Here is a 27657-nt window from a genome sequence, read left to right on the forward strand (position 1 = left end):
ACAGGGACTGATTTTACATCCAAACCCGGCCTGGTTAAAATTGATGGCATGGAGGTGAGCGGTCAGATTAGAAAAATTGGAACTACTCAGGGAGGTAGTAGATTCTTTTTTTTTTTCAGGCTCGGCAGCTGGCAGCTAAAAGGATTTATAACTGTACTTGGGCTGCCTTCCAGAAATGGATCATTGACCATCGAGTGGACACTCTGAAGCCATCATACTGGGATGTTCTGTCTTTTCTGCATGCTGAGTGGAAAAGAGGACTCTGTCCAAATACTTTAAAGTGGCAGGTAGCTGCTATTGCAGCGGTTTTAGGAAACAGAGGGATGGACAGGCTGACCACCAATAAATACATCAAAAGGTTGAATATGACGGTGATCTGGCTTCAGCATCTGTCACCCCATAGATTGCCAGGGTTGATTCGACTGATCTGGCTGGCTAGGCGGGTATCCCCTACCTCCCTCACCACTCCTTGTGTGACCCTCCCGAAGCTGTGCTCTCGGTGAAAGAGGACGACCATCCCAGAAAGGAGTGTACCATTCTTCCATCAGGGGTGGGGGGGGAGTCAAAAAGTACCTAATGGGTTGACTCATATAGCTCCACCTGTAAAACACAGGTTTCCAACATGGAGTCTGTCCAAAGTATTACAGGCATTAAATAACACCCGCCCCCCCATGAACCTTTAAGAACTGTAAATAAAGTTCTGTTGTGGAAAGTGGCATTCCTTATGGCCATCACATCTCCAAGGAGGGTTTCTGAATTGAGAACTCTGTTGGTTAGGAAGGAACTGTGTTCTTTCTATAAGGACTCTCTAGTTCTACAGATGGATCCACCATGTGTTCCCAAAGTCAATTTGCATGAATAAATCAAGTTGTGGTTATTTGATTATTGTGAATAATTTTTCATGATTTGTATTTGTAAGATAGATTTATTGTAGTTCTATCAGTCATTCTTCAGAAAATAATCACACTTACATTTTGTTTACAAATCCTTTAATTTTTTGCACTTATTTTCAGTTTGTTTCCACATATATATTTTAAGTTTTTACATATACCTACTACAGAATTTTAATAACTTTATCATTTTAACTTGTACTTCCCTTTGAATTATGAGCTAATTTATATATGGGAGTTAATTTTAATTCTCTTACCCACTGTGGTGATCAGGAATTTTGCTGAGACTTGTGCTGATCTATGACTGTATTAATAAAGACTTTAATACTAGGTGAGTTACTGGAATCCATTATCAGAAATATAATAACCAGGACCCCAGGGGGAGTGTCCTTAGTAGGCACATTGATTAACAAAAGCTATTAAGGAAGAATCCACATGGATTCCGTAATGGAAGATCTTGTCTCAATAACCTTTTAGAGTTATTTGAGGGGGTGAACAAATATGTGGACAAGGGTGACCCAATAGATGTTGTTATCTACACTTACAGAAAGCTTTTGATAAAGTTCCTCATCAAAGGCTGCTAAGTAAATTTAGCAATGATGGGCTAAGAGGAGAAGTCCTCTTGTGCATTAAAAACTGGTTAATTAGCAGGAAACAGAGAATGAATCTAAGTAGGCTGTTTTCACAGTGGAAGGTAGTAAGCAGTGGGGTACTGCAGGGCTTGGCACTAGATCTGGTGCTTTTTAAGTTGTTCATTAATGATTTAGAGTTGGGAGCAAGCAGAGAAGTGGCTGAATTTGCAGATGATACTGTGTTATTCAGAGCAGTGAGAACCAGCAACTGTGAGGTGCTCCAGAGCAGTGTTTCCCATTTGCATAGTCGTGACCTGGTACTGGACTACGGAAGCCTTACTGCCGGGTCACAAGAAAAGCCAAAGCTAGCCCTGCCCCCAGCAAAGCATGACCTCTGCTCTGCTTCCTTCCTTCCCCCATCTCTCTGTTGTGCAGAAAAAAGCTAGCCTTGAAGACTGACACAGGCTGCAAAGCCTGAGCTCCATTTGGCTTCCTTCCTTCCCCCATCTCTGTGTTGTGCAGAGAAAAGCTAGCCTTGAAGACTGACACAGGCTGCAAAGCTTGAGCTCTGTTTGGCTTCCTTCCTTCCCCCGTCTCTGTGCTGGGCAGAGAGGAGCTGGGCTCCCTCTCCTTCCTTCTCCCCCCCCTCCCAGTGTTTGAGAGAAAAGCTGGTGTCCACTGGCACTTTAGACCCATGAAGTGTTCTTCAAGGTAAGAGCTTTCATGTGCCTTGCAGTATGTTCTTTTGGGGAGATTTCTCCGGGAGGCCTGGGCGGCAAAGAAGGGTATGTGTGTGTTTTTTCAGCAGGGAGGGGTGGGGAATGGGCATTCCAATAGCTGTTTTTTTTTTTTTACCAAAAGATCCCTGGCCAGAATTGTTGCTGGCTGGGGTCATCTGATTGTGAGTAAGGCTTTTTTTTTCTCTTTGTCCCCCCTTCTTTCTTTCCCTGCAAGTGATGCTCTGTCTGTATTCTTGGTGCTGGGGGTGGGGAAGCAACAGTGAGGGGGCTTCTAGACATTCTGGTTCTTTGGGGGCATTGTATGAGAGAATTTTGGACCGGATGGTCCACTGGCCTGATCCAACATGGCTTTCTTTTATGTTCTTTCTTTCCATGTCTTTCTTTTTATTTCCTTCCATTTCATTCTCTTCCTTTCTTTCCTTCCATTTTACTGGATGAAACTTTTCTGTTCATCATACAGTTGTTGCAGACATAGGAGCCCTGCCAATGAAAAGTTGGCACCCCCAGTTGGAGCCAGCTGGCCTTTCTATGAGATTTCTGTGTGAGTGAGTGAGAGTGAGAGATGTGGGGCAGAAAGAGATTATTGGAGATTACTGCTGTATATCTCAACAGCACTGGAAGTAATGGTACTATGAACTTTGAACCATTTTACTGGTCCTGCTTTTAACAGCTGTCTGACACCAAAATTAAACAACTCCTGTAAATATTAAAAAGGATGAAAGAAGTTTACTGGCTAAATATCTGCACAACAGGTTGCTTTTAAAGGCATGGGAAACATAGCCAGTAAAAAGCTGCAAGCCCTTCATAAATATCCTTTTTGGGATAACAGCAGAAAAGCTTGTATGAACTTCATATAACTTGAATTAATTCATTAATTTCAGTACAATTCTCTGCTGTCGTTCACATCAATTTCCCAGTGTTTCAGCCAAGGAAAAGTATGAAAAATAGCTGTCAAAAGATTTTCTTGAAAAGGTGTAGAAAAGGGCAGCTAAAATGATTTAAGGGTGGAACACTTTCCCTATGAAGAGTTAAAGAGGCTAGGGCTTTTTAGCTTGAAGAAATGGTGGTTGAAGAGTAATATGATAGAGGCTTACAAAATTATGCATAGGATAGAGTATGTAAAGAAGTACTTTTTATCTTTATCATAATACAAGAACTCATGGGCACTGAATGAAATTAATGAGCAGTAGGCTTAGAACAGATAAAAGGAAGTACTTCTCCCAAAGAATAATTAACATGTGAAATTCGCTGCCACAGGCAGTTCCGGATTAACAATTAGGCCAAGTAGGCACTGGCCTTTGGGCCCCCATGCCTTTAGGGGCCCCGGACCGGCTTCTCCCCCCAGTTTCCCCCCTGCTTGCAGCTCTCCCAGCTTGCATGCACAGCCAGCAACTGAGCCACTCTTTGCCCAACTTGGCTGATGCTGGCATAATCGCCAAGTTTGCCTCTCTCTACCTCTTCCCCGCAGCTTTGTCAAAGGGGCTTTTGAGAAGGTTCCTGCAGGCTGTAGCAGGGGCCATAGGCAGTGGGGCAGCTGCTCCAACTCAGAGATAACATGCGAGGAAGCCTCCAAGATTTTGACTGCCTAGGGGCCTCCACAGGGTTTAATCCAGCCCTGGCCACAGGAAGTGGTGGCGGCTACAACCATGGACAGCTTCAAGAAGGGATTGGATAAACATATGGAGCAGAGGTCCATCAGTGACTATTAGCCACAGTGTATAGCTCAGGGGTGTCAAACTCATTTGTTAGGAGGACTGGATCTGACACAAATGGGACTTTGTGGGGCCGGGCCATGAGTGTCATAAAATATGTCAGGTAGTAGAGATATAAACTTTATAATGGACACAGACAAACCCAATTAAAGATATTTTTTAAAACTTAAAATACAAAAATGCTTAAAACTCTTCCAATTGTTTAAATTGGAAAAGTGGGGGACTAATGAAATTCAGAAATGCAGTTTTTAAAATAAAACATCAAGAAAAAGCACAAGGCTCTAACTCTGTGGAAACAATGAAATGGAATTGTAAACTTCTCCCCACCAGTCTACTCAGATTGGCAAAGCCTTTCAAGTATAACATCCCCCTTTGGCTGTGGGTTCCCACATTACTCACTAGGTTAGGTCCATTCAGGAGAGATAAGCTGGCTGAAAGCATCAAGCCTTGTTTGCAAGGACACAACTCCAGGAAGCATGGGTTTCAGCTAGCTATAGGAAAGCTGAAAATGTAACCATCTCCATTCCATTTGAAACCACTGCAGAGTACAGACAAAGCTGCAAGGAAAATGTGGAATGGATCTTAAAATCCACCCTACGTTTTCCTTGCAGCAGCCAGCAAAGAAAGGCAGGCAGAACCTGGGACTCAGCCTGCAAGCTTCAAAGGGTTCTTGAAAGAGCCTTTGAAGCTCCCAGGCTGAAACTGAAAGAGTCTCAGCCTGGAAGCTTCAAAGAGCCTGGGAGTTGTAAGAGCCTGGGAGCTTCAAAGGGTAAGAGGAGGAGGGGGGGAGAAAAGAGCCATGTGGGCCTGATCAAAGCCTTGTGCCTGATCAAAGCCTTGTGCGGGGCGGATCCAGCCCACGGGTCGGGTGTTTAATGCCCCTGGTATAGATGGAACACTATGTCTGGATCAATGATGCTCTCTATTCTTGGTGCTTCGGGAGCAGCAGAGGGATGGCTTCTGGCCCAAATGATAACAGCTGGGTTTTGGCTAATGTGTGACACAGAGTGTTGGACTGGATGGACCACTGGCCTGATCCAAGATGGCTTCTGTTACGTTCTTAAGAAGCTGTCTCTTGGGTTTTTCTTGTACAGAAGTCATGAAGGATTAAGTCTCCATCTTGATCGCTTGTTGAGGGACAATGGGGAGAAGTTTCAACTCTGAAACCAAGTTAATGAAAAACTTTTAAATGCTGCAGAGTCAAGAATTATTAGCGTATCCTAATTAAACAACATCATTTATTATAAGTATAGAATTTAGTGTTTAGAGGATAGTGCATTTTCACCTTTTCTTTATATCCTTGCTCAGCTTGATGCTTTAACAAACCCGGTGTACTGAATTTTGTTGTTAATGAAACTTTCTATATTTTGAATGCTCAGAGCCTGACCTCTGCAAACACACCTTGCCTATTTGGTTTTGCTTTCTGAAGAGTGATAAATGGGATGAGCAGAGAGGTAAATGGGATGAGCGGAGATAGTGCAAAAGTACAATAGGTCATCCCTGTGCTAGCTAGTATGAGAACAGCAGGATATGCAGCCACTGGGTGGAGCTTTTAAGCAGCAGTGCAGACGAATCAGCTTAGCGCAAGTTACTACCTAGTGAGAAGTTTGGTAGCTCCACAGGAGAAGGGGAAGGAGGTGGTATTAGTATCTTTGAATAGAGACTTGAGATGACTGCAGAGTTTTTTTGACCTCCTTGGACTTGAGTTTATTCCTTCACAATGACAAATACTCTAAAAATTATATACTGTTGGTGTCCTTAACAGCAATTGTACTTTGTGTCTTCATCAGAACCTAGCTCAGGAATTTAAGAGGAATTCTATATTTGTGTACCAAAACCCACAAGATTAATCAGGAGACATTTCCTCTATAGTTTGCTGTGAGTTTATATATAGTTTGCTGACCTATTCTGTGTGATAAGCACAGTACCCAGCATTTGGCAGGAAGAGAACCTTCTGAATGTAACTTGAAATTGTGTTGAGGAGAATTTGACAAAGAGCTCAAATGCCACAATTTCTGAATAGCTTTCAAAAGATGCTCCTAGCAAGTTCAAAAGAGGCTTTGTGAATAGAGAACAACCAGGGTTTGTTCTACACACACTAATGCATACAAGATACAGTGTAGTGAAACTGCAGAAGCATTTTAAAAAGTCTGCTTGTTTCTGTAACTTCAGAGAAGTATGTTGAAACCCATCTGTGTAATATGAAACATGACGAATATTTTGGGAAGATGACTGAACTCTGAACTGAAAATCTGTTGCTTTTCTTGCTTTGGATATGTTGAATTGCTTGCTCAATATGAAACATTTTTTAAATAGACAACAGGACTGGATTTGGAGCTTGATTAAAGTTGAAGGCTTTTCGTCCTTTAGGTCCTAGAGTTAACACACAATTTATTTTGGGCCTAGTTTCATATGGATCCCACAATGGATGACTGCAAAACATGCTACATGGGAGTGTGGCTGCTGTAACAACCCACCTTCGGATTTCTGTGTATCTTGCTCAGGGTGCAGTCTATCTTATTTCACTTGAAGGTAAGAGATGTTGGGGGGTGGGAGGAGCCCTGCTTGCATTAGTTTTTTTGGGGGATGCTTAGAGTGTTAAAATTCTAAGCAGTTTTTAAGATCACTGCTTAACTTATAGGCAGCTTGTACTACTGTAGCATCTAGCTGGGCTGTGCTAACTTTCCTGCAAGGCCTCCTTCTATCTAGATTTCCTGGCCTTGAAATTGTAGTCACCAGGCATTGTTTTCCTGGCATTGTATCTCCTTTCTATATTTTAAAGGCTTGGTCCATGGACATAAAGGAAAAAGGTAAATGTTCATATAATTTATGAGTAAAGTATATGAAAAGCTAGGGATATATTGGGTAATTGATTTCAGAGATGTTACTACTCATTCATTGACCACATTCTAACATGGAAATTAAATCTGGTTTTGATTTTTTAAAAACAGATTATAAAGCTGATCATTTCCTCTCTGGGGCCCTGCTTTTCTTAAGGTGTTATATAGATGTTTTGCATCTGTTTGCTTAAAGAGGCAGTTCAGATTTGGCCAATTAATGCAGTTTCTGTTGACAAGGTCAGCACAGTTGTGAAAAAGAAACTAACTAAAAGAGAGTGGAGTTTTGTTATTCACTTTCACCACAATATTGGTCTGAAGATGCTCTCTTAGGAACTGGGTTTAATTCTAATATTCTACATTGTTTTTTTCTTCGTACCGCAGAAGTTCTGTGTAGTTTTCTTAATGCAGCACCAAATTCATATCAATATTTATTAGGAAGTCTGGGCAAGGATTTTCTCATTTTCTGCAATATGTGAATCATGTCCTATGGAAAAAATTATGGTCGATATTATGCTGGTTCACTTGTGGGATTTTGGGTGCTTTGGCTATGATTGCTGTTTCATGCCTTTGTGAAATTGAATGATGGTAGCTTGAATTGCAAGGGGATGAAGTTTTGCAAAGACTCTTAATGTTTTTCTGGAAGGAGAACTGGAGAAGACCAACAAATTCTTTTAATATGATATGATGCCAGAGCTAATGAAAATGATAAACATTTCAATTTAAGCATCAATTTATTCCAGTATCTCTTATGTATGTCTAATTTATCTACTTACCCCAAAATTACCTGTGATAGACATAGAGGCCAAGTTCTGTATTTCATTGTATTATGTTTAGATTGACTACATTAGGTACAGAATTTTATTGTATAACCATTAAAAACTACAGCATTCAAAACTACAGCAGCTAGTTTAATTGCTTCTGATATCTTCAAACCCAAAAGCTGAGAATGTCCCAGGACCAAGACAAGCCAGGTAGAAGTGAAAGAAACTCAGGTGGGTCTGAAGATGACCAGCAGGACATCTTAGACAATCCAGAACAGTCTGTCAGAAAGAAGATTAGACAAAATACACCAAGCCCAAGCAAAAGCAATATGCCTCAAGGTGAGCAAAACTAGCAAGATCTTTCCTCCTCCTTAAAACCAAACAATTTTGTAATAATTTCTTTTTTTAGTAAACCATTCTTATTTTAATACCAAAGTTATGCAATGTACAGTAAGCATGTAAAGGTTGTAGTAGAAAGATAATCACATAGAAAGATGAACATACATAAATGCTTACAGTGTTCAGTTACCATAAACAAAGTTTGTCTCTTTCTTTTGGTATTTCTTCTTGTTTGCTAAAAACTCCAAAATCAAACACCAAGTAACTGTAAAGAGTCTTGTTGATGTTTGAATATCATCATCTGATTACTGGTTAATTTAGCCATAATATACATTGACCACACTTTTTTTTATATCATTGGTGTATTTTGAGGCTCTGTTGGTTTTACCATTGGTGTTTCTGCAATAATTTCTATACAATTAAATAGTTTCTCACATTACACAGATCTCTTAAAAATATATATTTGCACTTTTATTTCATAAAATATGGTTTGGAGTCTTTGGCTGTACAATAGGAAGATGGATCTTTTCCCATTGTCCTACTTCCAAAGCAGTCCTTTGTAGCCCTCTCCCCCCCCCCCCCGGCATTGCTGAAGAGGGTCAGAGAACACTCAGTGAAGTGGGGGAGCTGCAGTATGGAGCTGCTTTGTGTTTCCCTCATGTGAAATTTTAACTTGCTCCAAGGAACATATGATGGAATGAGTTATGGTATTGGTACCCAGTATAAATTTGTGCCAATTTTCATTGGTTTGTTTAATTTTAAAATTTGAGTTTTCTGAAACAGAGAGCAGATTCCTCCCCCTTTCCCCCTATTGTCCTGTGTCTGTTTGTAATGATTTCAGATTTTTCCAAAGTTTATTAAAACCAGCAGTGGTATTCAGAGGAACAAGTTGGTCCTTCAGTTTCCTTTAAAACTCCACCTGCTTAGTTTTCTTCTTGTTTATGTTTATTGCAGCATATATATTGCCTTTCTAGCAGCCTTCATTTATTCTTCTCTTGAAAGGATGGATCTTAAAAGCAGACAATTTTTCCCCTAGTTTCTGGTTGGACCTTTATTAATATGCTTAACTGACTGAAGTATGTTTAATTGCATTACAGCTAGCCCCCCTCAGTTTGTTTCAGTGGAGGAGCTGATGGAAACAGCAAAAGGTGTAACTAACATGGTATTAGCCCATGAGATTGTTGTCAATGGAGGTTTCCAGATTAAACCCGCAGAATTACCAGAAAACAGGTATGAGTTCTATTACTGTAGATAGAAAAAAGCAAGTAGACTTTTCCAAAACGAATAGTAAAGATTATTAGCACCTGAAATGAAGCCCCAACTCATTACTCCAGCAGTGAGCATGTAACAATTAAAAGGTATCTCCCTGAAACTTTACTAGGAAGTAAGAAAATATAGAACCACTTTGGTTAGACATTTACTCAGATAATCTCAGCAAAGCAAAAGGGAAAGGAAAAGGAAAAGAAAACCTTGGCTTACATGCATCCTCATCCCATCCCTTTACCATGTGTAAAGTATATGTGGGATCTCCTTAATCCTGCAAATAATTTCTGTCTGGGGAAAGGAGGCAGGGCGGAATGATTAACTTGCACAATCCTGGTCAAATATTATGTTCTGTGTGTAATAGGGAGAGTCTTTAAAATATGCTAGTTGTATCCTACTGATTATGGACTCTATAGTTGATTGCCATCATGTTTATCCCAGTCCTGTGTAAGTATTAAAAGCCCTACTATTTATCATGGGAGTTTTTTCTTAGTAAATGTGTGTAACATTGCAGCATTAAACAGAGCTTAATTATGTATATAATTTCCCCTACTCTGGAAGAATATCCATGGAAAGAATTATAAATCCTTTCCTTAATTCATATTTAGGCAAAGACCAGGATGGGCAGCTGTGCTTGTCTGTCTGTAGCAGTAGAAAAGAGTAAGAGTTCAGTAGCACCTTAAAAACTAACAAAATTTTTGGTAGGGTGTGAGCTTTCATGAGTCACTGCCACAAATTTTGTTGGTCTTTAAGGTGCTATTGGGCTCTTACTCTTTTATCATATTTAGAAACTGTTTCTTTATGGACATTACTCTGTAAGTAATCATTAATGCAGCAAAAATATTGTATTAGAGTTCAAACCCAGCTGGCTTTGATTCCATCTCTGCAGCTAACATTAATGTTGGAGGTTCTCTTCCTTGCGAATACACAGATCCATTAAGACATTTTCTTTCTGTTAAAATGTTAGCTATTTCATATTCTTATTTAGCTGCTTTCTGCCTTGTGCATTTTTATCTTACCCTTCTTCCAAGGACAACATACATAGTTTTTTCTTCTTCCATTTTATTCTCATAGCAACCATATTAGCCTGAGAATGAATGAATGGCCTAGAATCATAAAGTTGGAAGGGACCTCCAGGGTCATCTAGTCCAGCCTCCTGCAAAATGCAGGAAATTCACAAATACCGCCCCCCCTAACTTCGCAGGATCCTCATTGCTGTCAGATGGCCATCCAGCCTCTGTTTAAAAACCTCCAAAGAAGGAGAGCCCACCACCTCTGCTCTGTCATAAAGTTCTTCCTAATGTTGAGCCGGAAACTCTTTTGATTTAATTTCAACCTGTTGGTTCTGGTCCGATCTTCTGGGGCCACAGAAAACACTTCCACACCATCCTCTATATGACAGCCCTTCAAGTACTTGGAAGATGGTGATCATATCACCTCTCAGCTGCCTCCTCTCCAGGCTAAACATGCCCAACTCCTTCAATCTTTCTTCATAGGACTTGGTCTCCAGACCCCTCACCGTCTTCATCGCCCTCCTCTGGACCCATTCCAGCTTGTCTATATCCTTCTTAAAATGTGGTGCCCAAAACTGGACACAATATTCCAGGTGAGGTCTTACCAGAGCAGAGTAAAGCGATACCATCACTTCATGTGATCTGGACACTATACTTCTGTTGATACAGCCCAAAATTACATTTGCCTTTTTAGCCACTGCATCTCACTGTTGACTTACGTTCGGCGTATGGTCCACTTAGACCCCTAGATCCTTTTTGCACATACTACTGCTAAGACAAGTCTCCCCCAACCTATAACTATGCATTAGATTTTTTCTACCTAAATGCAGAACTTTACATTTATCCCTGTTAAAATTCATTTTATTGGTTTCAGCCCAGTTTTCCAGCCTGTCAAGATCATCCTGTATCCTGTTTCTGTTTTCTACTGTATTTGCAACCCCTTCCAGTTTAGTATCATCTGCAAATTTAATAAGCAATCCCTCTATTCCTTCATCCAAATCATTATAAACATATTGAACAAAACAGGTCCCAGGACAGATCCTTGAGGCACTCCACTTGTCACTCCTCTCCAAGAGGATGTGGAACCATTCACAAGCACTCTTTGGGTGCGATCTGTCAACCAGTTACAGATCCACCTAATGGTAACAGGATCCAAACCACATTTTACCAACTTGTTAATAAGGATAGTGTGTGGAACCTTATCAAAAGCCTTATTGAAATCAAGATAAACAATGTTTACAGCATTCTCCTTATCCAGCAAAATAGTCTCTTTCTCAAAAAAAGAGATCAGGTTAGTCTGACTTGAGTTGATCACTCAGTAAACTTCATGGTGTAGTGAAGATTTGAACCTGGGTCTCCTTGGTCCTGTTTTTTCTAATCAGGTTTTTCTTCTCTAAGCTCCACCTGGCTCTGCACTAGAGATCTCATTTCAGTTTTCTACTTTTACATCATTTGTCAGCCTAGAAAAAAGAGTCAGAGATATTGTCCACAAAGCTTTTTGGGATTGTCTGGAAGCCCAGTTAAAAGAAGATCCACCATCATATGATCATGCAATTAAGCTTGTGGGAGAGATCAAAGAGGTAAGAAGACAATAATTTGTTGTTTGCAAACCTGCCTTTTTCTCTGTCCATGTAGCACAATTAACCTCGCTGTGAAAATATAAACATAATGTTACTGAACTTTGAACTCTAAAGTACTATCAAAATGTATTTAATAAAAGTATTCAAAAATTCATTTGTGTTATTTGCAGGTCTCAGATTCAGCAGGAGCTCACAGAAGCACAGCTCCTGAACCTTTCTGAGGGTTCCCCCTTCTCCTCCCCACCTACCTTGTCCATAAAATAGTAGGTACAGCTGCATAACAATCCCTGGATTAGGAGAGCGGGCAGCTGGCCAGCTACCAGGGGCTTTGCCATGCCCCCAGCAGCACTCATTAACCTCTGGAGAAGCCCACGCCACCCTTTCTCCACTTCTTATGTGATTTTGGGCAGCGGGTGGCTTGCTGGCCTTTTGACTGGGGGGGCAGTCCAGGAGACCCCCAGGTGACCGATGCCTGCTTGGGCTGGTTGGATTTCTAGCCAGTCCAATCAGGCCTCATTCACCCGGGGCTCTCCTTTCTTGCGTCAGGTTGCTTTTGGCTGGGGTGGGAGGCAGCATATGCTAATGAGCTCCACCACCTATTTTTTCTACAAAACGACCCCTGGTTATTTGTCAGTCATAACAGTTCCACCTTGTCACTCACATGAAGCACTAAAGGAAATATTTCAGACAGTTCAATTTACTTATGTTTATAGGTTGGAAGCAATGATACATATTTCATAAGTCCACAAAATGAAATAAATATAAGCACCCACAAATATAATATATTCCACATATAACCCTATGGATAGTTGACAATTGCTTAGTCCATTTCAGAGCTACATACTTTCTCAAGGGTCCAAATCTTAATTCCTTGGGTAATGTGTATTCCTGTGCAGCTTCCCAACTGTATTATCCAGTATGAAGCATCCAAGATTGTATGTGCTCCCATGGAGACATACACTAATATTTTCCTACATACACAGAAGTACAGAATGCTTATACAGATTTTTTCAGTGTGGTCAGTTTCACAGACTCTTCTCTCAATTGAATATTGCATTCCTGGTATATATTGTATATCAAATTATCCTTACCTACATTTTATCAACACTTTCAATGATACCTCTAAAAGGTTAGTACAGTAGATTCAGTGGCACTTGTAATGAAGACCAGTGCTATCTCTGTTGCTTTCAAGATAGTTTGAATTTTTTCCCAGCAATAATATGTTTAACCTAGTTATCCTGTCTTGAGCAGTGACCCGTTCCATTTGTTGTAGATCAGTGGTCTTCAGCCTTCTTGGCCATAGTTGGGTGTTGAGGAATATATGAATCCTTTCAGTGGTTCTGGAACACTTCATAATTATTTTGCCGATTTGTAGTTATAGGCCCTGTACCACAGAGCTCTGAAATCAACATAGGAAGCAGCTTTTGTTTCCCCATAATTCTTCTTATGACTAGATGCTAAAGAAACTGATTGACCAACATCATTCTTTATTCTTTACATGTTATGTCTTGAAACTCTGTATAATGCTTCTCTGGGAAGCAGTATATAGAAAAGGCAGCTTGTGGGAAAGAAGCATTTATTTGTGTTATTATATTTGTCCCTTGCCTTTATTCCTTCATGGATCATAAGGAGGGGGTATATGGGATTCCTAGCAGGGCTCCCACCCAGACACTGGCTAGAGCCAGTCTTAGAATAATAGAATCATGGAATCATAAGAGTTGGAAGGAATCTCCAGGGTCATCTAGTCCAGCCCCCTGCACAATGCAGAAAATTCGCAACTACCTCCCTCCCCCACCAGTGACCCCTCCTCCATGCTCAGAAGATGGCCAAAAAACCTTCCAGAATCCCTGTCCAGACTGGCCTGGAGAAAATTGTTCCCTGACTTCGATGTGATCAGCATTTCCCTGGGTGTGTAAGAAAGGACTGCAAGAGCTAAGCATTGATTCAACCCTTCTTGCTTTCCATCTCATGAGCTTCCTAAGTTCACAGAATCAGCATTGCTGTCAAATGGCTATCTACCTTCTATTTTAAAATCTCCAAAGAAGGACTCCAAACAGCTTTGCCTTCAGTAAGGTAGTTGCGCCATATGCCCTTAGAACCTGCTGTGGACTTTCACATGCTGCTTTCCTCTTTCATTCCTCCTCTTCCCCCAGCCCTGTTACTTCCCCTCCCCTGGCTGGGGTGTTGCAGCCATGTATTCCATAGAGGAGGGAAAGCATCTAGGGATTGTAGTCTGGCAGCATGAGGGAAATGGGAGAAGGGTTAAGCATACCTTTTCCCAGTCACAATTTCTCCCCTGTAAATCTTCTCTTTCTGACACTAATTTACTTTAGTTCAAAATAAACATAGATGCAAATATTCAGTTCACCCTTTAGATGTCTCAGAGCAAATAAATATATGCATGCTTTTACCCTGGTTTCATCTATGTAGTTCCTGTTCAAGAATCCCAAGTAGCTTGTTTACTATCAAAAGTGAATAAAAACTTTAATTATGAAGTTGGGCTTTATTTTCTGAACATGAAATTATAAAATTCTACCATATTAGCAATGTAACATTTCTGTAACGGTTACTCAGTTTGAAATAGCACTGATAGATATAGCAATGCAATATTGGTAATAGCTAGTAATAGGAACATTGTTTTCTTTCAGGCTCTTCTGACCTTTTTGCTACCTGGTCACACTAGATTACGAAATCAGATTACTGAAGCTCTAGATCTGGAGCTGATAAAACAGGAGGCAGAAAATGGTGCCCTTGACATTTCTAAGCTGGCAGAATTCATCATTGGAATGATGGGGACTCTCTGTGCTCCAGCTAGAGATGAAGAAATAAAGAAGCTGAAAGAGATTCATGAAATAGTTCCCCTGTTCAGGTACTAGAATGCAATTAATATGTCATTTGGAGAGGTATTACTTCAGCTCTTGCATGCTCTGGAAAGTTTTGAGAGATAAAACTTCTATATGTAGCAGTGAACTGATTTTTCTTTCAAAACTGAGTATAATACTGCTGGGAATGCAGGAATAGGGAGTGATAAGGAACATTGTTTTGGTCAATATTTGGTCAGTGTTAAGTATGCTACTGAAGACTTGTAGTTAGAATATGTCTCTGCCCTTGCTTTCCAAGCATGAAGCTGAATGTTTGCCTTTCCTTTGGCCCTCTGAGGTGCTCAACTTGACCCTGGGGTTTTACTTCTTCAGATGTACTTCAGGTAGGGGCTTACATGGTTGAATCTTCTTGTAATCCATGCAACAGTCACCTCCAGGTAAGGCTACTGTAACTTGCTCTAGGCTAGTCTGCCCTTGAGATTGACCCAGAGGTTCCAGCTGGTCCAAAGTTTGGTGTAGAATACTAAGTCAGGTTCAAGGTTCTGGTGCTGACATTTAGGCCTTGAATGGTCTGGGAACTGCGCACCTTCAGGATCACCTCCTCTGGTATGTCCTGGGAGAGTGCTATGCTCTGCTGAGAACAATCTACTGGTGGTCCCTGGTCCTAAAGATATCCAGCTGTCCTCAACCAGAGCCAGGGCTTTTTCAGCCTTGGCTCCATCTAGGTGGAACTCTCTGCCAAACACATCTAGGGCCCTGCTGGACTTAATTCAGTTCTTTAGGGCTTGTAAGGCCTCGTTCTGCCAGGCCTTGGCTGAGGACAGCAATGGTTCCATCATAGCTGGCACCCTCCTCCTTTTTTTCCCCTCCATCTTCGCTTCGGCCCTCTCCTCACCTGCCCATGAGTCAATGATTTAGTCCAGAGTTGGGTAACAAGGGAATATTTGATGCAACTGTAATAATGTAACTGCCTTTTTTGTTTTTTTTTTCTTTCAATGGTGTTTTTAACAGTTGTGCATTGCCTAGAGCCTTATATTGTAGGGAATAGGTGATTCATAAATCAAATATATAAAATACATAAATAAATATCTGCAAGGATTCCTAGCATGCACAAAGAGATGCTGGGTAGCATGGCTTTAACGTAACATCCTCCCTGATACCTACTCTTCTACGTGCAGGAACCATTTACTGAGCCCCCAGCTTCAATGGCACAGGTGGGGTACAGGTTTATCAGTAAGAAATAGCCTGAAATAATTTGAAAATTACTCTTAAGGCCAGTAGAGGTGCTCTGTTAGCCTCTGGCAGTCAAAACCAAAGAGATTTCTGCCCTCTTAAAGATCAGTCATAACATAAACTTTATTTATGCATGGATACTCGAAGAAATCTGTTCATCTTTAAGGTGCCTCAATACTCCTTTTTGCTCTTTTTAAGGGTAATGTTGTCAATGTTAAGTTTCTGCAGAACTGAAGCCTAAAGAGTGCTTTTTATTTCTACAGACCTTTGTTTGAAAGGAGAGCAATCTTGATTTTGTCCTCAGACTCCTGTTTTTTTCCCTACAACATCTATATTTTGGGGTTTTTGGCAGCGTATTGTTTTCACTGTTACTGATATACAATTTATTAGGACTTACACTTGGACTGACTGCAAACATTGACAATGTTCTGTTCTCTCTCTTCCTGCAGAGCAATTTTCTCTGTGTTGGACTTGATGAAAATGGACATGGCTAACTTTGCTGTTAGCAGCATTAGACCACACTTAATGCAGCAGTCAGTTGAATATGAAAGGAAGAAGTTTCAGGAACTGTATGAGAAGCAGCCAAGTATGACTTTTGTTATTAAATGACCTACTTCTGTCACTAAAATGCAGATTTGATAAGTGAACACTGTTTTAGTGGTCAGTGGTCAGTTTTTAATTTGAGAGATGTGCTAGAACAATTACATGAATGGGGAAAGGGTATAACAGCCATCACATTTTGCATTTCATGTGGGCATAGGATGCAGTAGGATAAGCCCTTCTTTATGGTGGGTCTTTGCTTATTGGAATGTCCTTTCCGACTCTTCTGAACTTCAACAGCAGGTTGCAGGGTGAAGGTGCTTACTCTTGAGATAAAGGCAAAAGTGTTCTTTCATCTGCACTACTTTTAGAGAATGATCAGGTCTGCCCAGGTTGTGACCCATGAGGCCAAGCACTAACCACCTCCCTTCTATGGTGAGCCGACTTTTTTTGCTTCCTGCTTAGGCCTGCAAAAGTTGGGAAAGTTGTCAAGCACTTGGCAGACTGATACATGTCTCACAGTTCACTTTCAGTTTGATGGTCCATCACAGGTCGAGCAGGACTGTTAGATATGCTGATCATCCACCAAATTTTTGCAAAATGTATACTGCCTTGATTCCAAATACTGTGATTTGAGTGAGCCTGTGTTGTTTTTTTCTTGTAGCTTAGCTAGCACCTTTAAAAGTCTGCTTTGTTAAGGAGAATGAGTAGTTAAAAGGGGAGGATTTCGCTCCACCCTAAGCTCTCTTTGGGCTGGCCTATGAAACAGAGTGCTGACTGTCTGCCCTATGCTTCTCCATAGCTGTAAATCCACCTCCTAATGTAATTGAATTAACAACTCTGATTTTTTAAATAGATAAAATACATTGAAATTAATTGCACTCTCTTGGCTTTTCCATTTTATTTTAAATTGAATCTGAAATGCCCCTTTTTGAGGAAACTTGAAGAATACCTCTAGCCTAGGCTGTGCTGCTGTTTCCCTGAACTCTTCCTTTGATCAGACTGCCTAAGGAGTTACACTAACTATGTACCCATTGTACTGGGACAGCTTCACACATCACAGCAAAGGAACTTATCTTTCCAGCTTGATTTGTTGTATGTGTCTACAGGCTTCCTAAACATTACCAGAAATGTAAATATGTTGTCTGGCAACTGGAATTGGTTGTGACTCCGGGGCACACTTTTATGGCTTACAAGAATGCATTTTGGAGCTTAGAGAAGACACATAATTGCCCTGTGGAGACAATGTTGGACCACATTTTTTCTTATTAATTATTTTTAGTGCATTTTTACTCTGTTGTTGCTCAAAGAAGCTCAGGGTGGCATATGTGGTTCTCTCCTCTCCTCCATTTTATTGTCACATGAACGCTGTCAGGTGGGTTAGGTTGAGAGAGAAAGACTGGTTCCAGGTAAGCCGTTGAGTTTTGTGGTGAGCTAGGATTTGAACCTGGGCCTCCCAGGTCTTAGACTAATGTTCTAACTGCTATGTCTCTCTGAATTAAAGAGCACCGTGACTTGTTTCTAAATCTAGGGCCCTTTTTCAGCTGTTCAGTACAGTTCTTGACTGTTTCTGGCTCCTGAACAGATTCCCTTGCCTTTGTCACTGAGTGGCTGCAAGAAGCTGCTGATGACCTGAGGTCCAAAATTCTGCCTGCTGTTGGTGATGGTGCTGCATCTTCCAGTAGAACTCCTACACTGTGTCCTCTTGCTGTGCAGAACCATGCATACCTTAAGCTGCTCAAATGGGATCATCTGCAGAAACCATTTCCAGAGGTAATTTTATGTATTTAAAATATTAATATCTCAGCTCTGTCCTGAGATTCAAGGCAGTAATAAAAACAAGTTGCAATAGAAAAAATGGTTGTACAAAAATTACCACTCCAAAGATGCATTAAAATGGAATACCAGCAGAACAGATGTTGGGAATTAACAGTTAAATTGGGCTCATGCCTGGTAGATGAATATGTAAGCTTGTAGGAGCAGAATAGTTGCATAAATGTGAGTCATGAGTGAGCCAAGTTAGAAGGGCCCTGGGAGAATGTGCTGAAACACCCCTGAAAGCTGTGTACCTATGGGCAAAGTGACCTGGGAAATCAATCTTGACAGGATGACTCAGGAAAACTTAGTTGTGTAAACAAGTATTGTACTGCAGTATCTTGCTACCTCATCAGTGTGTGCCTGTTTTATGATATCATGAAACCTTCAGGGGAAGGAATGATTATTGACAGGGAATGAAGGAAAAATGTTTAAATTCAGTTTCTGGTTTATCATCTATACCCATAAAAGCTCATTAGGCAGATCTCTCAGTGGACATGTATCCAGAGATTGATTATATACATCATTTTGTTCTTTCTGCAGACATTCAGGAACTGTATGCTCTTGCATGAGTTACCATTAAAAATGGCTGCAAACTAATTTTATCTCAAAGGCTGAGCAGTTGTTTTGATAGTTAGAATATCTTGACCCATGAGAAATATCTTGATTTATATGTGGGGAATTACAGCCAATATCAGTGTTGTTCACGTACAATATATTTAAAAATCAGGAAACACAGCCTGGATATTTGGTTCATTAGCATATGTACTCCACACTAAATGACCTGATTGCAGTGTAGATTTTATAACATCTGGATTGGTGCTCAGGTCAGTTGACATAATGTAGAGTTGGCAGAGTTCCATATGTTTATGGAAGGGAGATGATGGTATGCCTTGTAAAGAACTGACTGTCATTGAGAGATTATTACTCAGAACGTATTATTTGCGGCAATTTCTTCTATTACTGCTACATAGTTTGAATATTATTTTATAAAGTATGTATTGTAATCCCAGTTTTAGTCCTCTCTTCCTTCAAAGACAATCCCTACCCTTATAGGGCTTTTAATCAGGCCACCTGTGAAGCTGAAGAAGGTGCCTGTGCCCCATAAGGTGAAGAGTGTGGTAATTGATGATAACTGTAGCTATATCAGCCGGTTTCCTGAGTGGCTTACTTATTACTTCAACAGTTGTTTATCTTCACTTAAGAGGATTCTGCTCATGAGCACTTTGGTCGTCTTGGGAAAAATTCAAATCTCTGTGGTGTTCTTTTAGCTGATGCGACTATGTTGGGGCAGCTTGGAATGGCTTCCCATGTTAGTTGCTCTATATGGGAAGCCAACAGGGCACCAGGGAGGGAAGAAGGGGAGGGCTAGTCAATGCCTCCCCCATCCCCAGTGTTTCAGACCATTATGTAATTTGAAACATAATTCTCTTTGGTAATCATAAGGCATAAAAAGTGAGCATGCAAAGTGCAATTATAGTATGCTGGCTTTAAATATAAGCAGAATTATGCTACAAAAAACCATCTTCCTATGCTCCCTTGCCCACTGGAGCCTTCTAGGCACTCTGCAATTGTGGGTCATGCCTACCCAAAAGAAGATAGGGAATTGGGAGAAATTCTTTTGCTAATGGAACTGCTGGTGTGTCTACAGAATCGTAATGTAGGGTTCAAGCCTCTGTTTTTCTTGCAGTTGCCTTGAATATATTCAAAAGCAGGTCTTTGAACTTGGCTATAAATCTTGCTCTCTCCCCAACCTTAAATGGGATTCTAAGCAGTTAGTGTTTATCTGTTTACATTGGTAGGTGGTTTTATGTAACTGCAAAGCAGTAACATAGCATGGAGAAGATCCTCTGAGCCTTGTGGCAACATGTTATACACAAACACCTTGCTCTGTGGAGGCAGCTAGTGTGGGGGAGCAATTTAAAGCAGTGTCTGTATGGCAAATGTGTTGTGTGCCTGGCTCTTCCTTTTCCCACAGTGTAGTTGTAAACTGCTCTGAGAATAATGTTTCATGTCTTATATCATTCTGGATAACTCAGAAGTGCCAAGAGTGGGAAGACTCAGCCATGGCAATGATGTTCTGAAATATAATCATATTGTAGGCAGTAAAGAAAGCCCTCTACATTCTGCCATCTGGCATCACCATTTCATTCTTATGTGTTGTTGTTTGGCCTGCCTAGCATGCTGAAATCACTGTCTTCTTGTGTCGAAATCATTTCCCTGCAGACTTTGCTGATGGACCAAACGCGCTTTCAGGAAATGCAGTTGGAACTGGGCCAGCTCATCTTAACAGGCGCTGTTCTTCTGGTAACATTCAATGCAGCAGGCACAGCCCTTTCAGGCTTGCCAGGCTTTACCGACAAGCTCAAAATGGCTATCCGTGTGCTGCTGACTGGGCTACACCTTCCGTGAGTACCATGCAGCTTTTGGTCCCTCTGTGATGTGATTCTGAGTAGTAGGGAAGTCAACCTGTACTGTTTTTGTGAAAACACTGCACATCCCTCACCATCTCCCTGAGTTAAAAAAGGCTTTGTAGTGGGGTAGAGGTGTGGGGAATACAGCATTCACTATAACAAGTAGTGATGTGAAGAAAGAGGCCTTCATTAAAAGTTCCTCTGTGCCACCAAGATTGAGGGAAAGGACAGTCAGGCAGGGTACGGGCCTTGGGCTGGGTAGTAATTTAAACCCTGTTGTGCTCCCAATGACATCATCAGGAACACAATATTTATTTAGAGTATTTATATACCTCTTTCCTTCTGGAACACAAGTCTCAAAGCAGCTTACAATTTTTAAAGTCCTAAACACAAGAGTAAAATCACTTGAAATGGCAGTATAGCAAGATAGCTGTTACTCACATACCTATTATAACAAAACTTAAACTGTCCCTTCTTGATGTCCTTCAGACCTCACGTATTGCATCAGCAGTTGGACCTCAACAACATTCTTATATGTTGGGGAATTTTTAACCACGTGATGACATAATGTGCATACTTTGAAGTGGTACTCTGTTTTTTGTGGTCAACTCTGAATCCTATTTAGGAAATGACTTTCTCTTCCACTCTCATTTCTCATGTGATTTCAGGCTTTGTTACTTTTATTTATATTCATATTGATTTATAATTTCAATTTATATACTGCCCTTCCCTGAACTCACAGAGCTCAGGGTGGTTAACAACAGAAGATATACAATGTAAAATCTGAAAGATAAAATAGTTAAAAGTTAAAGGTAATGTCAGATGGTACCAAAACAAATGCAATATGTATTGTTGTCTCACAGTAAACGAAAGAAGGTGAGTTGGGAGAGGGGAAGGGAGTGTCAGATAGGTGGAACCCATTGCTGTCCTCAACCAAAAGCCTGTAGGAACAGCTCTGTCTTACATGCCCTGCAGAACTGCATAAGGGCCCACAGGTCATGGATGTTATTTGGCAGAGAATTCCACCAGGTCAAGGACTGCCGGACATTTTTGGAGCTAGGGATCACCAGTAGATTGTTCTCAACAGGGTGTAATGCTTTTTGGGGGACATACCAGAGGAGCCGGTCATGAAGATATGTGGGTCCCAGACCACTCATGCCTTTAAAGGTACCTGACCCAGTACTCCACCAGGAGCCAGTGCAACCAGAGTGGCACAGGTTGAATATGTGTGGTCTGTGGTATTCCTGTCAGGACCTGAACTGCTGCATTCTGGACAAGTTTGAGTTTCTGGATTAGTCCCAAGGGTAGACCAGCGTAGAGTGAGTTACAGTAATCCTGTCTAGAGGTGATGGCTACATGGATTACTGTGGCTAGGTCAGGGCGGGACACGAAAGGGCCAGTTGCCTCCCTTGTCGCAACTAGTAGAATGTCAGCTTGGCAATGTTTGTGATCTGGACCTCCATGGATAAGGAGGTATCCAAGACTATGCCCAAACTCTTGATGGCTTGTGCTGGTATTAGAGGTGCGCCATCAAGAGTGAGAGGTTAGGACCCTCATCTGGTATCCCCACCAGCACCCTAGGTATGTAAGGCTTCCTCCAAGCAGTGCCTCTTTTTTCCTATCAGGGTTTGTTATACTCCTGTGGCTTATGATTTATGTTTCAAACATTAACAAATCTGTTGCAATAAGCTGCATACATGAAACCTATACTATCCTTAAAGAACCTAACCCTTCTTCCTCCAGCTCCTTCAATTTGACTGAGGGTTTGGCTACCGTCAGCGAAAAGGTCTGTGCTGAAGTGAATAGTTGTCTTTCCCAACATGGATTCACACCATTCACACTTGAAAAAGAGAATGTGCTTAAAGGACAGATCCAGGCTCTGGCCAGTCCTGATAATTCCATCTGCAAACTGATAGGTATGCTTAGGAGACCAAATTAACTTATGGGTCAGTCAGACAAAACCTATTATTGCACATATTTGGGACTGGATGCAGATTACATTTTCCACTTATGCAAGGCACTTCTGCCCCTGGATCAGAACATTCCTGTCCCCCTTCTCCTACAGCCCCCTGATCTCCTCGAAATGCTGTTCCTTCAGCACAGGGGAGCATGAGGGGCAAATCTGGGGACAGCAGCAGAAAGGGGGAATTGGTGGAAATCACTCTTTCCAGTAGTGGAAAATTTAGTCTGTATCTAGCCCATAATATTGGGAGGATAGAAATAGTTTTAAAAATTTGTATTGTCATTAATAAGTATCTAAAGACTATCAAGGTAGAAGTGTCACATGAATGCTAGTAGAGGAGGAACTATTTTGGGAGATCAATAATCAGATGGCTAGGAGCTGGAATTTCACCAGGGATTATGGGGACTGAAGGATACTTGAAGGGCTGTCATATAGAGGATGGTGCAGAATTGTTTTCTGTGGCCCCAGAAGGTCGGACCAGAACCAAGGGGTTGAAATTAAATCCAAAGAGTTTCTGGCTCAACATTAGGAAGAACTTCCTGACAGAGCGATTCTTTAATGGAACAGTCTTCTTCAGGAGGTGGTGGTGGGCTCCTTTTTTGGAGGGTTTTAAACAGAGGCTCGATGGCCAACTGACAGAAATGTGGATCCTGTGAATTTAGAGGGGGCAGTATTTGTGAATTTCCTGCATTGTGCAGGGGGTTGGACTACATGACCCTGGAGATCCCTTCCAACTCTATGATTCTATGTATAGAAGATCAGGAAATTACTGGTTTCCATTTTATATCTGAGAGTGATATGAGAAAGGTACATTGAAATCACAAGACCCTGGTACTTAAGGAATTTAAGTTCACATTGAAAGAGATATCCAGGGCCAAGATAAAGCTAGAAAGTTTGTTTTTCTTAGTGCTAACATGAACTTACTTGATATGCATTTCTGTCTTCCTGCCAGGATCTTTGTTAGTAATTCTTGATAATCATTTTTCTCCCCCAGATTCTAGAAGCCAGATGTTTTTAGAAAACTACCTTGCATTTGGTTATCAGAAATCCATTCCTGGTGGATTAGGTCCTATTCAGCGAGAGCTAGAGGAAATTGCTGTCAAGTACATTCGCCTTGTTAACTACAACAAGATGGTCTTTAGTCCTTACTATGATGCAGTGCTCAGCAACATACTGAGTAAAGAAGAAACAGCTCACTTGCAAGGAAAACTGGAAGATGATTAACTCCAGGGTTTTGTTCTTGACAGTAAAGCTTTAATGCAGAGTAGTGCAATAAAAGGCTGCATGCCCATTCTGTTACACTGATGTTTTTACCAGAATTATGAGGGTTGAAAAACAGATATGGGACTCCTATGATCAGTCTTGGCATCCTGTCCTCTCCTTCTGCTGTCACAGATTGGTGGCATTGAGGTACCTGAGGGAAACCTGACATAGTATCAATGAATTGATATGCAATCTGGGAATGGGAAATACCAAGATTACTTGCTCAGTTCTTCCTGGTTCTGCCCCACTAATCAGTACTGTGATGAGGAGCTTTGTTAAGAAGTTCCATGCAGAGCTGTTCTGCTATTGGGAGTATACTAAATCATGTCCCCTATTCCCTCTGGCTACTTGTTCAAGGTACACAGGTAAGATGTGCCATGAGTCCATCCCTCTGGCATGACAGTTTTCCTTCTACATCAGATGCATGCAGGGAAGCCGATTTCTGTGCACTGGATCAGGGCAATTTATCTGTTGTTGACACCATGCAATCTTTGGAAAATGGCTTGCCTGCAAAACATTTAAGTAATTGAATAGCAATGATTGAGTGCGAAGCTGATACATCAGAGAGGTGAAGGGTAAGTGCAAATGCACAAGCTTAATATTTAATTCCAAACAAATAGAAGAGCTAGAAGTTTTTTAATTCTATCTCTAGAATATAAAGAGAGATGAAAAGAATACTTTGATGTTTTTCTGTTTACTGTTAAGGTAGCATGAACCTTGGTGCAAAAGAGATAACTTCTTTCTACACTACAATTTGTAAAGCCTGTTGTGAAAGTAACTTAAATGTCCACATATATGTAAATTGAATACTGGTAGTTAAAGCATTAAGGCCATTAGACTTTCTGCCAGCCACATTTTTAATAGATTTGCTTCTTGACTTGCAGGTACATATATTTTTGTATTTTTTAATTCTTTCCAATAGTGACGAGCTGTCAACTTACAGACTTGCTTCTCTCTGAGGATATGTGGAAACAAAACCTCTTTTGATGCACATGATTCTCATTTTACTGCTCCTGCTGACATGGAATATTAAATGTAGACATGCAAAACTTTACATCTGTAGAAACTGTATAATATATGTCCACTGACTTTCATACTAGACTCTATACATGTTAAAGTTTTGCAACTGAGAATAGGAACTATGTTTCTAGCTTAAAAAGCCCTCTGTTGAATGAGAAGACCCTGATCCATGTGCTCTTTGTGCACAGCTGCAGGATACCACTAGCCTGCTGTGGGCTAGGCCCACACAGCAACTGCAAGCATGCTTCTGGACCTGGCCCAGGCAGAAGAAGACTGCTTCCAGGCACGTGTCACGTTTGCTGGATTGGGATGGAAGACTTTATTTGTATATTAGGCACAGGAGTGTTAAATTTATAGCAGAAATGAGCTATTTTAAACTTTTCATGGAATTTATGGAGAAGGTATTGCTGGGGTTTTTTTTAATCCAGAGTTCATAAACTTCTGTAGTAAATTTGAATACTGGAGAAAATTAAATGTGTTTCTTAAATAGGTGTCCAGTAAAATGATTTTCAGTATCAGAAGCCTGACTATTATGTATGAAAAAAACAAGGAAACAAGATTACGTGTTCAGAAAACCGCTTTTTCTTGGGAAAAAAAATTCAGTAATTATATGGCATTTCGTTTGTAAGGAAGTAAAACACAAGCTTAAAAAGCATTTTTACTTTAGTTCCATTAACTGACACATACTCTAAAGCAGGGGTGGCCGAATTTGCTTAATGTAGGTGCCACACAGAATAACCATCAGATGTTAGAAAGCAGAGAGGAAGGAAGGAAGGAAGATGGGGAGGCAGAGGGATGGAGAGGTGGAAAAAAAGAAACTTTAAATGCCTTCTCCAAGCCAGCTGACAGAGTGGTGGGGGCTTCAAGAGTCACACAATATGTGTGAAAGAGCCACATGTGGCTCCCGAGCTGCGGTTTGGCCACTCCTGCTCTAAAGTAAGAAGTTTGATTACAGTTTTGACTCTACAGATGAGTGAACTTGACTGCATCATCAACCAGGAAAATATACGTACTTGATCAAGCACTTTGTTTTATGTGTATGTAACAGATTTGTCTTGATGTGTCTTAACTTCTCTCAGATCATTGGATTAAGATGACTGTCTTTATGTGGAAGTGCTCTCCATTTTGTAGTGCTCACAGGATTTGAATTCATGGCAAATGTCAAACAGGTTTTTCTTTGTGAGAAAGTTCAGTAACCTGCCTTGGCATATCAAGTATCAAACCAATTCTTTTAATCTAGAAAACCATTAAGCTATAATATGTTCTAAACTATATATGTGTAAGTATCATTGATTTAAAGGGTGCTGAATTAGGCTGGATTGTGCCATTCTAGGATATCCAAACAAAATTAATGCTTTTAGGTCACTGTAGCCTAATTAGGTTTTGCTTTAGAATTAAGATATGACATGCTTAATTGTTGCTGCCACTACAAAGCATTAAATTTGAAGATGAGGAAATTCAGTATTCTATCATATTCTGTTATATAGTGTTTGGAGTTCCCTTATGTATTTCCTTGAAGGTTATTAAGAATGCTAACTTGTTGCTGCTGTCTAAATATCAGTCTATGCCTTTCCTCCACCTTAAATGTGAGATTGTAACTCAACTCATCTGTAATAAATACCTTTTGTGGAATGGTCTCTTGCAGTTCTAAATAATAAATATTTACTATATTGTCTGTCACTGGCAGAGGATGTCCCTGCAAGGGTCAACTCTTCCGTTTGCAAGGATGTGTTAATCAGCTAGATTGTGTATCCTGTGTAGGAGGGGGAGGTTCCCTTTAGCTCCCCTGCGGTGGTAAGATGATGATGGAGTTTCATGTCTTTCACTTTCATTTTCTAAGCTTTTCCATAGCTGTTTCTCTCTCTATGTTCCATCATCTGACCCAGTCAGCTAGAGGAGGGAGCTAGAAACATGCCAAATAAGACATTCAGAAGAACTGCAGCCTTCTGGGTCACCTTGCATCTGCTACATAGGACACCAGGGCCTTATTCACTGAATCAAAAGTGATAGTCCAACAGTCTAATCATCTTTCTGTTTTGTCTGTTTCACATGTTTACCATCATTTTTGTCACCTCAGTAATATATGATGGACTTAGAAAATGGAACCTAAACTTACTTGAGAATTGCTGGTATGTGTCACTGCAGTTGTTACTTCACTTGACAGTATTGATCCCAACACCCAACATTACAAATCTACATTGCAATCTGATCATTTGGAGCTTTGGAACCTCACAGCCCAATTTCAAGTCCACAGTCATGGGTCTGAACTTGCTGATACTGAGAGAAAGAGACCTTGGGATCATAGTGTCCATTTAGGGTGTTGCAGCAGTGAAAAGTACAAAAAGAGCACCATGGTATGCTAAACCAATTATGAAGAGAAACAACCGTAGAAATAAGTTTATAGTAAGTAACAATGTTTCTTAATGTAAAGTACAGATTAAGTACAACACCTTCTCAATTCCATTCTCAACAATAATATAACAAGTGTCCTAACAGGAGTATAAAGTCTGTAATAGAGAATGCACTCCAAATAGACTTCTTCAAGGCAGACAGGTGTAGAATTTCAAGGTCCAAGCCCAATTATTTCAATACAATAACTCTTTCTCAGGAACCTGGAATCCGAACCATGTACTAGTGGACAAGTGGAACAACAAAGCCTTCAAGAAAGGTTTTGAAATAGTCTGTTAGAAAAAGGCAAACTCTATAGTGGGGATTATTAGGAAAGGGATTACAAATAATAATTCCTCCTGTATAGATCCATGGTGTGACCTCATTTGGAATACTGTATGTAGTTCTGGTCAATGTATCTGAGAAAGGACATTGCAGAACTGGAAAAAGTACAGAACGGGGCAACCAAGATGATTAGGGGTTCAGAGC

General features: G+C 40.7%; 1 protein-coding gene across 1 annotated transcript; it reads left to right on the plus strand.

Moving 5' to 3' along the window:
• Positions 1-7693: 7693 nt before the first annotated feature.
• TCP11L1 (t-complex 11 like 1) lies at positions 7694-26417 on the plus strand. Its single transcript, XM_060262118.1, has 9 exons — positions 7694-7854; positions 8952-9084; positions 11590-11710; positions 14359-14579; positions 16215-16351; positions 17891-18078; positions 20347-20528; positions 22278-22450; positions 23492-26417. The coding sequence occupies exons 1-9, from the start codon at positions 7701-7703 to the stop codon at positions 23719-23721; spliced, it is 1539 nt and encodes a 512-aa protein (XP_060118101.1). The 5' UTR covers positions 7694-7700; the 3' UTR covers positions 23722-26417.
• The last annotated feature ends 1240 nt before the right edge of the window (positions 26418-27657 follow it).

This window comes from Heteronotia binoei, chromosome 21 (assembly GCF_032191835.1).
Source record: "Heteronotia binoei isolate CCM8104 ecotype False Entrance Well chromosome 21, APGP_CSIRO_Hbin_v1, whole genome shotgun sequence".
In the NCBI taxonomy this organism is placed as follows: Eukaryota; Metazoa; Chordata; class Lepidosauria; order Squamata; family Gekkonidae; genus Heteronotia; species Heteronotia binoei.